At 42.0% G+C, this 17,341-nt stretch overlaps 1 protein-coding gene across 3 annotated transcripts in view; it reads right to left on the bottom strand.

The window, feature by feature from the left end:
* The window catches only part of LOC141162670 (uncharacterized), a 381,745-nt gene that overhangs the window by 21,046 nt on the left and 343,358 nt on the right, over positions 1-17,341 (bottom strand). For all 3 annotated transcript variants that reach the window (XM_073649017.1, XM_073649018.1, XM_073649020.1), the window contains one exon: positions 7,726-7,836. In XM_073649017.1, the coding sequence (XP_073505118.1) occupies positions 7,726-7,836 (111 nt within the window). The remainder of the gene's footprint in view (positions 1-7,725; positions 7,837-17,341) is intronic.

Below are 17,341 nucleotides of genomic sequence, written 5' to 3'. Positions count from 1 at the left end.
CAATGCCACACAGAGTTCTAGCAGCAGACACATCTCTACAACAACTGTTAAGAGGAGACTTTGTGCAGCAGGCCTTCATGGTAAAATAGCTGCTAGGAAACCACTGCTAAGGACAGGCAACAAGCAGAAGAGACTTGTTTGGGCTAAAGAACACAAGGAATGGACATTAGACCAGTGGAAATCTGTGCTTTGGTCTGATGAGTCCAAATTTGAGATCTTTGGTTCCAACCACCGTGTCTATGTGCGACGCAGAAAAGGTGAACGGATGGACTCTACATGCCTGGTTCCCACCGTGAAGCATGGAGGAGGAGGTGTGATGGTGTGGGGGTGCTTTGCTGGTGATACTGTTGGAGATTAATTCAAAATTGAAGGCATACTGAACCAGCATGGCTACCACAGCATCTTGCAGCGGCATGCTATTCCATCCGGTTTGCGTTTAGTTGGACCATCATTTATTTTTCAACAGGACAATGACCCCAAACACACCTCCAGGCTGTGTAAGGGCTATTTGACCAAGAAGGAGAGTGATGGGGGGCTACGCCAGATGACCTGGCCTCCACAGTCACCAGACCTGAACCCAATCGAGATGGTTTGGGGTGAGCAGGACCGCAGAGGGAAGGCAAAAGGGCCAACAAGTGCTAAGCATCTCTGGGAACTCCTTCAAGATTGTTGGAAGACCATTTCCGGTGACTACCTCTTGAAGCTCATCAAGAGAATGCCAAAAGTGTGCAAAGCAGTCATCAAAGCAAAACGTGGCTACTGTGAAGAACCTAGAATATAAGACATATTTTCAGTTGTTTCACACTTTTTTGTTAAGTATTAGTGATGAGCGAGCATGCTCGCCACTGCTCGGTGCTCACCCATGCATCTCAGTACTTGAGATGCTTGGAGCTCGCAGAGTACTTTTGAGATGATCGGGCGGGAGCTCGGGTCCCTGTCCTGCATGTTTGGCACTATTTAGAGCACCAATCATGCAGGGATTGTCTGCCACTCACTGTAATGCCACAGCCATGGTGGTTGTGGCATTACAGTGGTTGCCCAAATCGATGGGAACAGTGCTCAAAGTGAAACAAGAAAAGCCGGCAATTCAGCAGCGGCATACACCGGTACCCGACAATTTAGAACAGAAAGAATAGAGCATCACACATAGATTACATAGATAGAAACATGTCAGTCACATATATAATAAGCACAGTGACAGTGTTGGTTACTGTACTTGCTATTTAGTGTTAAAATAAAGGATTTATTAAAAAAAAATAATAGTGTGTTTGTCTCTTTAAAAAAGCCGGCCGGCAATTCAACAGCGGCATACAGCAGGACCCGACAATTTAGAAGAGAAAGAATAGAGCATCACACATAGATTAGATAGATAGAAACAAGTCAGTAACATATATATGAAGTACAGTGACAGTGCTGATTACTGTACTTGTCATTTAGTGTTAAATTAAAGGATTTATTAAAAAAAAAATTGGTGTGGGGTTCCCCGTAATTTTAGTCTCTAGCGGAGGTTAAGCAGACGGCTGGGGCAGATGTTTGAAGCCTGGTTAGGGGGTAATACCAACGGAGCTTCTCAGGCTACTAATATCAGCCCCCAGCTGAATACCTAGCCTTTACTAGCTATTAAAATGAGGGACCCCCAAAAAAATGACGTGGGGTCCCCCCTATTTTAATAGCTAGCAAAGGCTAGGCAGACAGCTGGGGGCTGATATTAATAGCCCAGGAAGGGTGCCATGAATACTGGCCCCCTCCCAGGCTAGAAACACCAGCCCTCAGCCACCCCAGAAATGGCGCATCCATAGGATGCACCAATTCTGGCACTTAGCCCCTCTCTTCCCACTGCCCTGTAGCGGTGGCAGTGGGGTAATAGGGTTGGGGTTGATGTCAGCTTATAATGCCAGCTGACATCAAGCCCAGGTTAGTAATGGAGAGGCGTCTATAAGACACCCCCATTACTAACCCCATAGTCAAAGTTACAAAAAGCCACAAACACCCAGAATAAAGTCCTTTAATTGAAATAAACACACAATTCTTTATTGTTCTAAATTAAACCATACTTACCATCACGCCCATTCCAGCTGAAGCCAACGATCTCCTGCAATAAAAGTAAAATAATAAAGCAACATCATCCTTACCTTTCCATGGTTCCCACGACAGCTTCAGCTCTGCTACATTCACATGACAGGCTGGATTGCAGCAGAACGCTGCCATCCAGCCTGTCATCCCGCAGACATTGAGAAGCTTCTCAGTGAAGCTCCTCTGTGTCTGGCTGCGACGGCATCCAGTTGAGCTGAGGTCATGTCCAATGAACTCAGCTCACCTCATGCACGTCACTGACAGCGTGGGAGAATTCTCCTGCGCATGTGGTGCCGGCAAATGACGTCACCGCATGCGCAGGAGAATTTTCCCACGCTGTCAGTGACGTGCATGAGGTGAGCTAAGTTCATTGGACTCGGCTCATCTGGATGCCGTCACAGCCAGACACTGAGGAGCTTCACTGAGAAGCTTCTCAGTGTCTGTGGCGTGGCAAGCTGGATGGCAGCGTTCTGCTGCGATCCAGCCTGTCATGTCAATGTAGCAGAGCTGAAGCCATCCTGGGAACCATGGAAAGGTAAGGATGATGTTGCTTTATTATTTTACTTTTATTGCAGAAGACATTGGCTTCAGCTGGAATGGGCATGATGGTAAGTATGGTTTAATTTAGAACAATAAAGAATTGTGTCTTTATTTCAATTAAAGGACTTTATTCTGGGTGTTTGTGTTTTTTTGTAACTTTGACTATGGGGTTAGTAATGGGGGTGTCTTATAGACGCCTCTCCATTACTAACCTGGGCTTGATGTCAGCTGGCATTATAAGCTGACATCAACCCCAACCCTATTACCCCACTGCCACCGCTACAGGGCAGTGGGAAGAGCGAGGCTAAGTGCCAGAATTGGCGCATCCTATGGATGCGCCATTTCTGGGGTGGCTGAGGGCTGGTGTTTCTAGCCTGGGAGGGGGCCAATATTCATGGCACCCTTCCTGGGCTATTAATATCAGCCCCCAGCTGTCTGCCTAGCCTTTGCTAGCTATTAAAATAGGGGGGACCCACATCATTTTTTTTTGGATCCCCCATTTTAATAGCTAGTAAAGGCTAGTTATTCAGCTGGGGGCTGATATTAGTAGCCTGGGAAGCTCCGTGGGTATTACTCCCTTCCCAGGCTTCAAACATCTGCCCCAGCCATCTGCTTAACCTCCGCTAGAGAATAAAATTACGGGGAACCCCACGCCAATTTTTTTAAATAATAAATCCTTTATTTTAACACTAAATGACAAGTACAGTAACCAACACTGTCACTGTACTTATTATATATGTGACTGACATATTTCTATCTATCTAATCTATGTGTGATGCTCTATTCTTTCTGTTCTAAATTGTCGGGTACCGGTGTATGCCGCTGATGAATTGCCGGCCGGCTTTTTTAAAGAGACGGGTGCATGAAAATCGGAGGGCACTAGTGTGTTCCAAGTGTCCTGCTCTGTTTTTCATGCACCCTCCTATATACCCTGCCTGCCTGTCTGCCTATATATACTGCCTGCCTGATGTTTAATTGAGCACTGTTCCCATCGATTTGGACAATTTTTGACCTTCTGCAGACCGCCGGGGGGGACCGCCAGAAAAATGCTCAGGTCTCCCATAGACTTACATTGGGCTCGTTGCTCGGGTCGAGCACCCGAGTATTCCAATGTATGCGACCCGAGCTTCGAGCACCCGAGCATTTTAGTGCTCGCTCATCATTATTAAGTATATAATTCCACATGTGGTAATTCATAGTTTTGATGCCTTCAGTGTGAATGTACAATTTTCATAGTCATGAAAATACAGAAAAATCTTTAAATGAGAAGGTGTGTCCAAACTTTTGGTCTGTACTGTATATAACCCCCCTTCGTAAGACAGGAGATCTAACCATCAATGCGAAAGGTGTTTATTTTATCCAAGTCCGTCACCTCTTTAATTTTGTTGTTATTTTTACTGTAGGTGTTTTTGCACCCATAACATTGGCCACATCTAAAGAAACCAACCCGGTTGGTTATCTGCCCCGGCGAAAAAATGTACGTTGGCACTATCAGATCACATTAGAGGGCACTTGTATAATATAACACAGGGTTTTAGAGGACATCCCTTATCGAGGCACTTTTTGGTTAAGCAGAACTGGTCTTGTAGGAACATTATATTTTTGGGGGTAAAACTTTGGAGGGGTGCAATTATTTAATGCAGATGTCACATAGAGAATCCAGATAGATTTTTAATTTGAACACCCTGATTCCAAATGGATTAAATTATGATATAAAATGATTTGCCTTTTAAAGATAGCAGAGGTCATGGAGTCTAATACATTGATTAGAATACGTGAGTGATACAAATATATATCATGCAGGAGTGAAGAATACAAGTCCCCACCCTTCTTTACAATGTATCTTCTCAGTCCCCACCCTTCTTTACAATGTATGTTTTCCGTCCCCACCCTTCTTTACAATGTATCTTCTCAGTCCCCGTCCTTCTTTACAATGTATCTTCTCAGTCCCCACCCTTCTTTACTATGTATCTTCTCAGTCCCCACCCTTCTTTACAATGTATCTTCTCAGTCCCCACCCTTCTTTACAATGTATCTTCTCAGTCCCCACCCTTCTTTACAATGTATGTTTTCCATCCCCACCCTTCTTTACAATGTATCTTCTCAGTCCCCACCCTTCTTTACAAAGTATCTTCTCCGTCCCCACCCTTCTTTACAATGTATCTTCTCAGTCCCCACCCTTCTTTACACAGTCCCCACCCTTCTTTACAATGTATCTTCTCAGTCCCCACCCTTCTTTACAATGTATCTTCTCAGTCCCCACCCTTCTTTACAATGTATCTTCTCAGTCCCCACCCTTCTTTACAATGTATCTTCTCAGTGCCCACCCTTCTTTACAATGTATCTTCTCAGTGCCCACCCTTCTTTACAATGTATCTTCTCAGTCCTCACCCTTCTTTACAATGTATCTTCTCAGTCCCCACCCTTCTTTACAATGTATCTTCTCAGTCCCCACCCTTCTTTACAATGTATCTTCTCAGTCCCCACCCTTCTTTACAATGTATTTTTTCCGTCCCCACCCTTCTTTACAATGTATCTTCTCAGTCCCCGTCCTTCTTTACAATGTATCTTCTCAGTCCCCACCCTTCTTTACTATGTATCTTCTCAGTCCCCACCCTTCTTTACAATGTATCTTCTCAGTCCCCACCCTTCTTTACAATGTATGTTTTCCGTCCCCACCCTTCTTTACAATGTATCTTCTCAGTCCCCACCCTTCTTTACAATGTATCTTCTCAGTGCCCACCCTTCTTTACAATGTATCTTCTCTGTCCCCACCCTTCTTTACAATGTATCTTCTCAGTCCCCACCCTTCTTTACACAGTCCCCACCCTTCCTTACAATGTATCTTCTCAGTCCCCACCCTTCTTTACAATGTATCTTCTCAGTCCCCGCCCTCATTTACAATGTATCCTCTCAGTCCCCACCCTTCTTTACACAGTCCCCACCCCTCTTTACAATGTATGTTCTCAGTTCCAACCCTTCTTTACACAGTCCCCACCCTTCTTTACAATGTATCTTCTCAGTCCCCACCCTTCTTTACAATGTATCTTCTCAGTCCCCGCCCTCATTTACAATGTATCCTCTCAGTCCCCACCCTTCTTTACACAGTCCCCACCCCTCTTTACAATGTATGTTCTCAGTTCCAACCCTTCTTTACACAGTCCCCACCCTTCTTTACAATGTATCTTCTCAGTCCCCACCCTTCTTTACAATGTATCTTCTCCGTCCCCACCCTTCTTTACAATGTATCTTCTCAGTCCGCACCCTTCTTTACAATGTATCTTCTCAGTCCCCACCCTTCTTTACAAAGTATCTTCTCAGTCCCCGTCCTTCTTTACAATGTATCTTCTCAGTCCCCACCCTTCTTTACAATGTATCTTCTCAGTCCCCACCCTTCTTTACACAGTCCCCACCCTTTGTTACAATGTATGTTCTCAGTCCCCATCCTTCTTTACACAGTCCCCATCCTTCTTTACAATGTATCTCCTCAGTCCGCACCCTTCTTTACAATGTATCTTCTCAGTCCCCATCCTTCTTTACAATGTATCTTCTCAGTCCCCACCCTTCTTTACAATGTATCTTCTCAGTCCCCGTCCTCCTTTACAATGTATGTTCTCAGTCCTCACCCTTCTTTACAATGTATCTTCTCAGTCCCCACCCTTCTTTACAATGTATCTTCTCAGTCCTCACCCTTCTTTACAATGTATCTTCTCAGTCCCCACCCGTCTTTACAATGTATCTTCTCAGTCCCCACCCTTCTTTACACAGTCCCCACCCTTTGTTACAATGTATGTTCTCAGTCCCCATCCTTCTTTACACAGTCCCCATCCTTCTTTACAATGTATCTCCTCAGTCCGCACCCTTCTTTACAATGTATCTTCTCAGTCCCCATCCTTCTTTACAATGTATCTTCTCAGTCCCCACCCTTCTTTACAATGTATCTTCTCAGTCCCCGTCCTCCTTTACAATGTATGTTCTCAGTCCTCACCCTTCTTTACAATGTATCTTCTCAGTCCCCACCCTTCTTTACAATGTATCTTCTCAGTCCTCACCCTTCTTTACAATGTATCTTCTCAGTCCTCACCCTTCTTTACAATGTATCTTCTCAGTCCCCACCCTTCTTTACAATGTATCTTTTCCCCTTTTTCCTCCTCCCCCTTTTTTTCAAATGTATGTATTTCTAATGTTATTTATAACGTATTTTTTATGATATAAATATCTCATATTGCATTTAGTATTTATGTTTTCAGATAACCTATTAAAATTGGTAGTTTTAATATTTGCTTCTCGGGTGAAATTATTGAAAACGCCTCACTTTTAGTTTACATTTTTGTGGAGTTGCGGACCCCATAGATTTGCCCCCCGTAGGTTTATCGACACGTTGCTACATGTATTGGTGTATAGCTTTAACATTCTAGCGCAGTAATATTATGTATTCATATTGCATCTGGTTTAGAGATTGCTCCTATTTCACCATTACATTTATGACAAATCACATAACCGGTATTTCTGTTCTCGCACGCGTGCAGCGTACCCAATATAAAAGTATTTAAGCCGAAAAATGAAAAACTGCAAATCTGGAATTCAGATTATTTTTCTTAGATGGAGAATAAAGTTGTCAGGTCACTTTTACTGTAGAAGAAAAGTCTATAAAACAACGGTGGAGTTGCAGAAGTTTCACCCACTAGGAATTTTTCTCCCATTTCTATGACTTTATGGGGTAAAGTGTTTGGCGTCATTGAAAACTACAACTTGTCCTGCAAAAAAACAGGCGACATCGGTCTATGCTATGACTCTGTGAAAAACGGGAGGAGACAATGAAACCCCAAAAAATGAAAAGCCACCAGGTCCTGAAGGGGTTAACCACCCGAATAACCTAAAAGTCCGAGCGCAATATATAGCAGAGCCACAAGGACTGCAGCAGATCTATCCTTTCCTCCTCTCCGCGGGGTGACGTTAGCGCTGGCAAATACAGGAGTCCTACCGCCATGAAACCGGGAAGATGAAACCGTGACGGCTCCTGGAAGACGGGAGGAAAAAGCAAAATGGCAGAAACAAAACCTGCCGTCTGTGAGAGGGTTAAAACCAACAGATAAAATGGCGGAATCTCACCCTGGAGGCCACCGGTCACCGCCGACTCTGCAGTCCGCGCGTCTGCTGATACTTCATTTCCATCTCTTTCAGGATTCTCTCTTTTAGCAAACTGGAGCCAGGATTTTACAGCTTCACATCGTGCAAAGGTCGCATATAAAAACATAGAAATGTTCATCAGATTTTATAGATATTTATGAAAAAGCGTTCAGTGCAACAACGTAACAGGTCAAGATATAAGTAATAAGGAACTATCATTATACTCCTGCTAACTCTGAGTACAGATAATGTAGTAGATGTCACCTGCAGTCCTATGTAACACCACAGATAACACAGTGATAACTCTCTGAGTACAGATAATGTAGTAGATGTCACCTGCAGTCCTATGTAACACCACAGATAACACAGTGAGAACTCTCTGAGTACAGATAATGTAGTAGATGTCACCTGCAGTCCTATGTAACACCACAGATAACAGTGATAACTCTCTGAGCACAGATAATGTAGTAGATGTCACCTGCAGTCCTATGTAACACCACAGATAACACAGTGATATCTCTCTGAGTACAGATAATGTAGTAGATGTCACCTGCAGTCCTATGTAACACCACAGATAACACAGTGATAACTCTCTGAGTACAGATAATGTAGTAGATGTCACCTGCAGTCCTATGTAACACCACAGATAACACAGTGAGAACTCTCTGAGTACAGATAATGTAGTAGATGTCACCTGCAGTCCTATGTAACACCACAGATAACAGTGATAACTCTCTGAGCACAGATAATGTAGTAGATGTCACCTGCAGTCCTATGTAACACCATAGATAACACAGTGATAACTCTCTGAGTACAGATAATGTAGTAGATGTCACCTGCAGTCCTATGTAACACCACAGATAACACAGTGAGAACTCTCTGAGTACAGATAATGTAGTAGATGTCACCTGCAGTCCTATGTAACACCACAGATAACAGTGATAACTCTCTGAGCACAGATAATGTAGTAGATGTCACCTGCAGTCCTATGTAACACCACAGATAACACAGTGATATCTCTCTGAGTACAGATAATGTAGTAGATGTCACCTGCAGTCCTATGTAACACCACAGATAACACAGTGATAACTCTCTGAGTACAGATAATGTAGTAGATGTCACCTGCAGTCCTATGTAACACCACAGATAACACAGTGAGAACTCTCTGAGTACAGATAATGTAGTAGATGTCACCTGCAGTCCTATGTAACACCACAGATAACAGTGATAACTCTCTGAGCACAGATAATGTAGTAGATGTCACCTGCAGTCCTATGTAACACCACAGATAACACAGTGATATCTCTCTGAGTACAGATAATGTAGTAGATGTCACCTGCAGTCCTATGTAACACCACAGATAACACAGTGATAACTCTCTGAGTACAGATAATGTAGTAGATGTCACCTGCAGTCCTATGTAACACCACAGATAACACAGTGATAACTCTCTGAGTACAGATAATGTAGTAGATGTCACCTGCAGTCCTATGTAACACCACAGATAACACAGTGAGAACTCTCTGAGTACAGATAATGTAGTAGATGTCACCTGCAGTCCTATGTAACACCACAGATAACAGTGATAACTCTCTGAGCACAGATAATGTAGTAGATGTCACCTGCAGTCCTATGTAACACCACAGATAACACAGTGATATCTCTCTGAGTACAGATAATGTAGTAGATGTCACCTGCAGTCCTATGTAACACCACAGATAACACAGTGATATCTCTCTGAGTACAGATAATGTAGTAGATGTCACCCGCAGTCCTATGTAACACCACAGATAACACAGTGATAACTCTCTGAGTACAGATAATGTAGTAGTTGTCACCTGCAGTCCCATGTAACATCACAGATAACACAGTGATAACTCTCTGAGTACAAATAATGTAGTAGATGTCACCTGCAGTCCTATGTAACACCACATGATAACACAGTGATAACTCTCTGAGTACAGATAATGTAGTAGATGTCACCTGCAGTCCTATGTAACACCACAGATAACACAGTGATCACTCTCTGAGTACAGATAATGTAGTAGATGTCACCTGCAGTCCTATGTAACACCACAGATAATACAGTGATATCTCTCTGAGTACAGATAATGTAGTAGATGTCACCTGCAGTCCTATGTAACACCACAGATAACACAGAGATAACTCTCTGAGTACAGATAATGTAGTAGATGTCACCTGCAGTCCTATGTAACACCACAGATAACACAGTGATAACTCTCTGAGTACAGATAATGTAGTAGATGTCACCTGCAGTCCTATGTAACACCACCGATAACACAGTGATAACTCTCTGAGTACAGATAATGTAGTAGATGTCACCTGCAGTCCTATGTAACACCACAGATAACACAGTGATAACTCTCTGAGTACAGATAATGTAGTAGATGTCACCTGCAGTCCTATGTAACTCCACAGATAACACAGAGATAACTCACTGAGTACAGATAATGTAGTAGATGTCACCTGCAGTCCTATGTAACACCACAGATAACACAGTGATAACTCTCTGAGTACAGATAATGTAGTAGATGTCACCTGCAGTCCTATGTAACTCCACAGATAACACAGAGATATCTCTCTGAGTACAGATAATGTAGTAGATGTCACCTGCAGTCCTATGTAACACCACAGATAACACAGTGATAACTCTCTGAGTACAGATAATGTAGTAGATGTCACCTGCAGTCCTATGTAACACCACAGATAACACAGTGATAACTTTCTGAGTACAGATAATGTAGTAGATGTCACCTGCAGTCCTATGTAACACCACAGATAACACAGTGATAACTCTCTGAGTACAGATAATGTAGTAGATGTCACCTGCAGTCCTATGTAACACCACAGATAACACAGTGATATCTCTCTGAGTACAGATAATGTAGTAGATGTCACCTGCAGTCCTATGTAACTCCACAGATAACACAGAGATAACTCTCTGAGTACAGATAATGTAGTAGATGTCACCTGCAGTCCTATGTAACACCACAGATAACACAGTGATAACTCTGAGTACAGATAATGTAGTAGATGTCACCTGCAGTCCTATGTAACTCCACAGATAACACAGAGATATCTCTCTGAGTACAGATAATGTAGTAGATGTCACCTGCAGTCCTATGTAACACCACAGATAACACAGTGATAACTCTGAGTACAGATAATGTAGTAGATGTCACCTGCAGTCCTATGTAACACCACAGATAACACAGTGATATCTCTCTGAGTACAGATAATGTAGTAGATGTCACCTGCAGTCCTATGTAACACCACAGATAACACAGTGATATCTCTCTGAGTACAGATAATGTAGTAGATGTCACCTGCAGTCCCATGTAACACCACAGATAACACAGTGATAACTCTCTGAGTACAGATAATGTAGTAGATGTCACCTGCAGTCCTATGTAACACCACAGATAACACAGTGATATCTCTCTGAATACAGATAATGTAGTAGATGTCACCTGCAGTCCTATGTAACACCACAGATAACACAGTGATATCTCTCTGAGTACAGATAATGTAGTAGATGTCACCAGCAGTCCTATGTAACACCACAGATAACACAGTGATATCTCTCTGAGTACAGATAATGTAGTAGATGTCACCAGCAGTCCTATGTAACACCACAGATAACACAGTGATATCTCTCTGAGTACAGATAATGTAGTAGATGTCACCTGCAGTCCTATGTAACACCACAGATAACACAGTGATATCTCTCTGAGTACAGATAATGTAGTAGATGTCACCTGCAGTCCTATGTAACACCACAGATAACACAGTGATATCTCTCTGAGTACAGATAATGTAGTAGATGTCACCTGCAGTCCTATGTAACACCACAGATAACACAGTGATATCTCTCTGAATACAGATAATGTAGTAGATGTCACCTGCAGTCCTATGTAACACCCCAGATAACACAGTGATATCTCTCTGAGTACAGATAATGTAGTAGATGTCACCTGCAGTCCTATGTAACACCCCAGATAACACAGTGATATCTCTCTGAGTACAGATAATGTAGCAGATGTCACCAGCAGTCCTATGTAACACCACAGATAACACAGTGATAACTCTCTGAGTACAGATAATGTAGTAGATGTCACCTGCAGTCCTATGTAACACCCCAGATAACACAGTGATATCTCTCTGAGTACAGATAATGTAGTAGATGTCACCTGCAGTCCTATGTAACACCACAGATAACACAGTGATAACTCTCTGAATACAGATAATGTAGTATATGTCACCTGCAGTCCTATGTAACACCACAGATAACACAGTGATAACTCTCTGAGTACAGATAATGTAGTAGATGTCACCTGCAGTCCTATGTAACACCACAGATAACACAGTGATAACTCTCTGAATACAGATAATGTAGTAGATGTCATCTGCAGTCCTATGTAACACCCCAGATAACACAGTGATATCTCTCTGAGTACAGATAATGTAGTAGATGTCACCTGCAGTCCTATGTAACACCACAGATAACACAGTGATAACTCTCTGAATACAGATAATGTAGTAGATGTCATCTGCAGTCCTATGTAACACCACAGATAACACAGTGATATCTCTCTGAGTACAGATAATGTAGTAGATGTCACCTGCAGTCCTATGTAACACCACAGATAACACAGTGATATCTCTCTGAGTACAGATAATGTAGTAGATGTCACCTGCAGTCCTATGTAACTCCACAGATAACACAGTGATATCTCTCTGAGTACAGATAATGTAGTAGATGTCACCTGCAGTCCTATGTAACACCACAGATAACACAGTGATATCTCTCTGAGTACAGATAATGTAGCAGATGTCACCAGCAGTCCTATGTAACACCACAGATAACACAGTGATATCTCTCTGAGTACAGATAATGTAGTAGATGTCACCTGCAGTCCTATGTAACACCACAGATAACACAGTGATATCTCTCTGAGTACAGATAATGTAGCAGATGTCACCAGCAGTCCTATGTAACACCACAGATAACACAGTGATATCTCTCTGAGTACAGATAATGTAGTAGATGTCACCTGCAGTCCTATGTAACTCCACAGATAACACAGTGATAACTCTCTGAGTACAGATAATGTAGTAGATGTCACCTGCAGTCCTATGTAACACCACAGATAACACAGTGATATCTCTCTGAGTACAGATAATGTAGTAGATGTCACCTGCAGTCCTATGTAACACCACAGATAACACAGTGATATCTCTCTGAGTACAGATAATGTAGTAGATGTCACCTGCAGTCCTATGTAACACCACAGATAACACAGTGATAACTCTCTGAGTACAGATAATGTAGTAGATGTCACCTGCAGTCCTATGTAACACCACAGATAACACAGTGATAACTCTCTGAGTACAGATAATGTAGTAGATGTCACCTGCAGTCCTATGTAACACCCCAGATAACACAGTGATATCTCTCTGAGTAAAGATAATGTAGTAGATGTCACCTGCAGTCCTATGTAACTCCACAGATAACACAGAGATAACTTTCTGAGTACAGATAATGTAGTATATGTCACCTGCAGTCCTATGTAACACCACAGATAACACAGTGATATCTCTCTGAGTACAGATAATGTAGTAGATGTCACCTGCAGTCCTATGTAACACCACAGATAACACAGTGATAACTCTCTGAGTACAGATAATGTAGTAGTTGTCACCTGCAGTCCCATGTAACATCACAGATAACACAGTGATAACTCTCTGAGTACAGATAATGTAGTAGATGTCACCTGCAGTCCTATGTAACACCACAGATAACACAGTGATATCTCTCTGAGTACAGATAATGTAGTAGATGTCACCTGCAGTCCTATGTAACACCACAGATAACACAGTGATAACTCTCTGAGTACAGATAATGTAGTACATGTCACCTGCAGTCCTATGTAACTCCACAGATAACACAGAGATAACTCTCTGAGTACAGATAATGTAGTAGATGTCACCTGCAGTCCTATGTAACACCCCAGATAACACAGTGATAACTCTCTGAGTACAGATAATGTAGTAGATGTCACCTGCAGTCCTATGTAACACCCCAGATAACACAGTGATAACTCTCTGAGTACAGATAATGTAGTAGATGTCACCTGCAGTCCTATGTAACACCACAGATAACACAGAGATAACTTTCTGAGTACAGATAATGTAGTATATGTCACCTGCAGTCCTATGTAACACCACAGATAACACAGTGATATCTCTCTGAGTACAGATAATGTAGTAGATGTCACCTGCAGTCCTATGTAACACCACAGATAACACAGTGATAACTCTCTGAGTACAGATAATGTAGTAGTTGTCACCTGCAGTCCCATGTAACATCACAGATAACACAGTGATAACTCTCTGAGTACAGATAATGTAGTAGATGTCACCTGCAGTCCTATGTAACACCACAGATAACACAGTGATATCTCTCTGAGTACAGATAATGTAGTAGATGTCACCAGCAGTCCTATGTAACACCACAGATAACACAGTGATATCTCTCTGAGTACAGATAATGTAGTAGATGTCACCTGCAGTCCTATGTAACACCACAGATAACACAGTGATATCTCTCTGAGTACAGATAATGTAGTAGATGTCACCTGCAGTCCTATGTAACACCACAGATAACACAGTGATATCTCTCTGAGTACAGATAATGTAGCAGATGTCACCTGCAGTCCTATGTAACACCACAGATAACACAGTGATATCTCTCTGAATACAGATAATGTAGTAGATGTCACCTGCAGTCCTATGTAACACCCCAGATAACACAGTGATATCTCTCTGAGTACAGATAATGTAGCAGATGTCACCAGCAGTCCTATGTAACACCACAGATAACACAGTGATATCTCTCTGAATACAGATAATGTAGTAGATGTCATCTGCAGTCCTATGTAACACCACAGATAACACAGTGATATCTCTCTGAGTACAGATAATGTAGTAGATGTCACCTGCAGTCCTATGTAACTCCACAGATAACACAGTGATAACTCTCTGAGTACAGATAATGTAGTAGATGTCACCTGCAGTCCTATGTAACACCACAGATAACACAGTGATATCTCTCTGAGTACAGATAATGTAGTAGATGTCACCTGCAGTCCTATGTAACACCACAGATAACACAGTGATAACTCTCTGAGTACAGGTAATGTAGTAGATGTCACCAGCAGTCCTATGTAACACCACAGATAACACAGTGATAACTCTCTGAGTACAGATAATGTAGTAGATGTCACCTGCAGTCCTATGTAACACCACAGATAACACAGTGATAACTCTCTGAGTACAGGTAATGTAGTAGATGTCACCAGCAGTCCTATGTAACACCACAGATAACACAGTGATATCTCTCTGAGTACAGATAATGTAGTAGATGTCACCTGCAGTCCTATGTAACACCACAGATAACACAGTGATAACTCTCTGAGTACAGGTAATGTAGTAGATGTCACCAGCAGTCCTATGTAACACCACAGATAACACAGTGATAACTCTCTGAATACAGATAATGTAGTAGATGTCACCTGCAGTCCTATGTAACACCCCAGATAACACAGTGATATCTCTCTGAGTACAGATAATGTAGTAGATGTCACCTGTAGTCCTATGTAACACCACAGATAACACAGTGATAACTCTCTGAGTACAGATAATGTAGTAGATGTCACCTGCAGTCCTATGTAACTCCACAGATAACACAGAGATAACTTTCTGAGTACAGATAATGTAGTAGATGTCACCTGCAGTCCTATGTAACACCACAGATAACACAGTGATAACTCTCTGAATACAGATAATGTAGTAGATGTCACCTGCAGTCCTATGTAACACCACAGATAACACAGTGATAACTCTCTGAGTACAGATAATGTAGTAGATGTCACCCGCAGTCCGATGTAACATCACAGATAACACAGTGATATCTCTCTGAATACAGATAATGTAGTAGATGTCACCTGCAGTCCTATGTAACACCCCAGATAACACAGTGATATCTCTCTGAGTACAGATAATGTAGTAGATGTCACCAGCAGTCCTATGTAACACCACAGATAACACAGTGATATCTCTCTGAGTACAGATAATGTAGTAGATGTCACCTGCAGTCCTATGTAACACCACAGATAACACAGTGATAACTCTCTGAGTACAGATAATGTAGTAGATGTCACCAGCAGTCCTATGTAACACCACAGATAACACAGTGATATCTCTCTGAGTACAGATAATGTAGTAGATGTCACCAGCAGTCCTATGTAACACCACAGATAACACAGTGATATCTCTCTGAATACAGATAATGTAGTAGATGTCACCTGCAGTCCTATGTAACACCACAGATAACACAGTGATAACTCTCTGAGTACAGATAATGTAGTAGTTGTCACCTGCAGTCCCATGTAACATCACAGATGACACAGTGATAACTCTCTGAGTACAGATAATGTAGTAGATGTCACCTGCAGTCCTATGTAACACCACAGATAACACAGTGATATTTCTCTGAGTACAGATAATGTAGTAGATGTCACCTGCAGTCCTATGTAACACCACAGATAACACAGTGATAACTCTTTGAGTACAGATAATGTAGTAGATGTCACCTGCAGTCCTATGTAACACCACAGATAACACAGTGATATCTCTCTGAGTACAGATAATGTAGTAGTTGTCACCTGCAGTCCCATGTAACATCACAGATAACACAGTGATAACTCTCTGAGTACAGATAATGTAGTAGATGTCACCTGCAGTCCTATGTAACACCACAGATAACACAGTGATATCTCTCTGAGTACAGATAATGTAGTAGATGTCACCTGCAGTCCTATGTAACACCACAGATAACACAGTGATAACTCTCTGAGTACAGATAATGTAGTAGATGTCACCTGCAGTCCTATGTAACACCACAGATAACACAGTGATAACTCTTTGAGTACAGATAATGTAGTAGATGTCACCTGCAGTCCTATGTAACACCACAGATAACACAGTGATAACTCTCTGAGAACAGATAATGTAGTAGATGTCACCTGCAGTCCTATGTAACACCACAGATAACACAGTGATAACTCTCTGAGTGCAGATAATGTAGTAGATGTCACCTGCAGTCCTATGTAACACCACAGATAACACAGTGATATCTCTCTGAATACAGATAATGTAGTAGATGTCACCTGCAGTCCTATGTAACACCCCAGATAACACAGTGATATCTCTCTGAGTACAGATAATGTAGTAGATGTCACCAGCAGTCCTATGTAACACCACAGATAACACAGTGATATCTCTCTGAGTACAGATAATGTAGTAGATGTCACCTGCAGTCCTATGTAACACCACAGATAACACAGTGATATCTCTCTGAGTACAGATAATGTAGTAGATGTCACCTGCAGTCCTATGTAACACCACAGATAACACAGTGATAACTCTCTGAATACAGATAATGTAGTAGATGTCACCTGCAGTCCTATGTAACACCCCAGATAACACAGTGATATCTCTCTGAGTACAGATAATG

The sequence above is a fragment of the Phyllobates terribilis genome, unplaced genomic scaffold (assembly GCF_046119375.1).
Source record: "Phyllobates terribilis strain yellow unplaced genomic scaffold, ASM4611937v1 Scaffold_9__5_contigs__length_417890890, whole genome shotgun sequence".
In the NCBI taxonomy this organism is placed as follows: Eukaryota; Metazoa; Chordata; class Amphibia; order Anura; family Dendrobatidae; genus Phyllobates; species Phyllobates terribilis.
The sequence above is the reverse complement of the archived record's forward strand: the minus strand, read 5'-3'. Positions and strand labels throughout refer to the sequence as shown.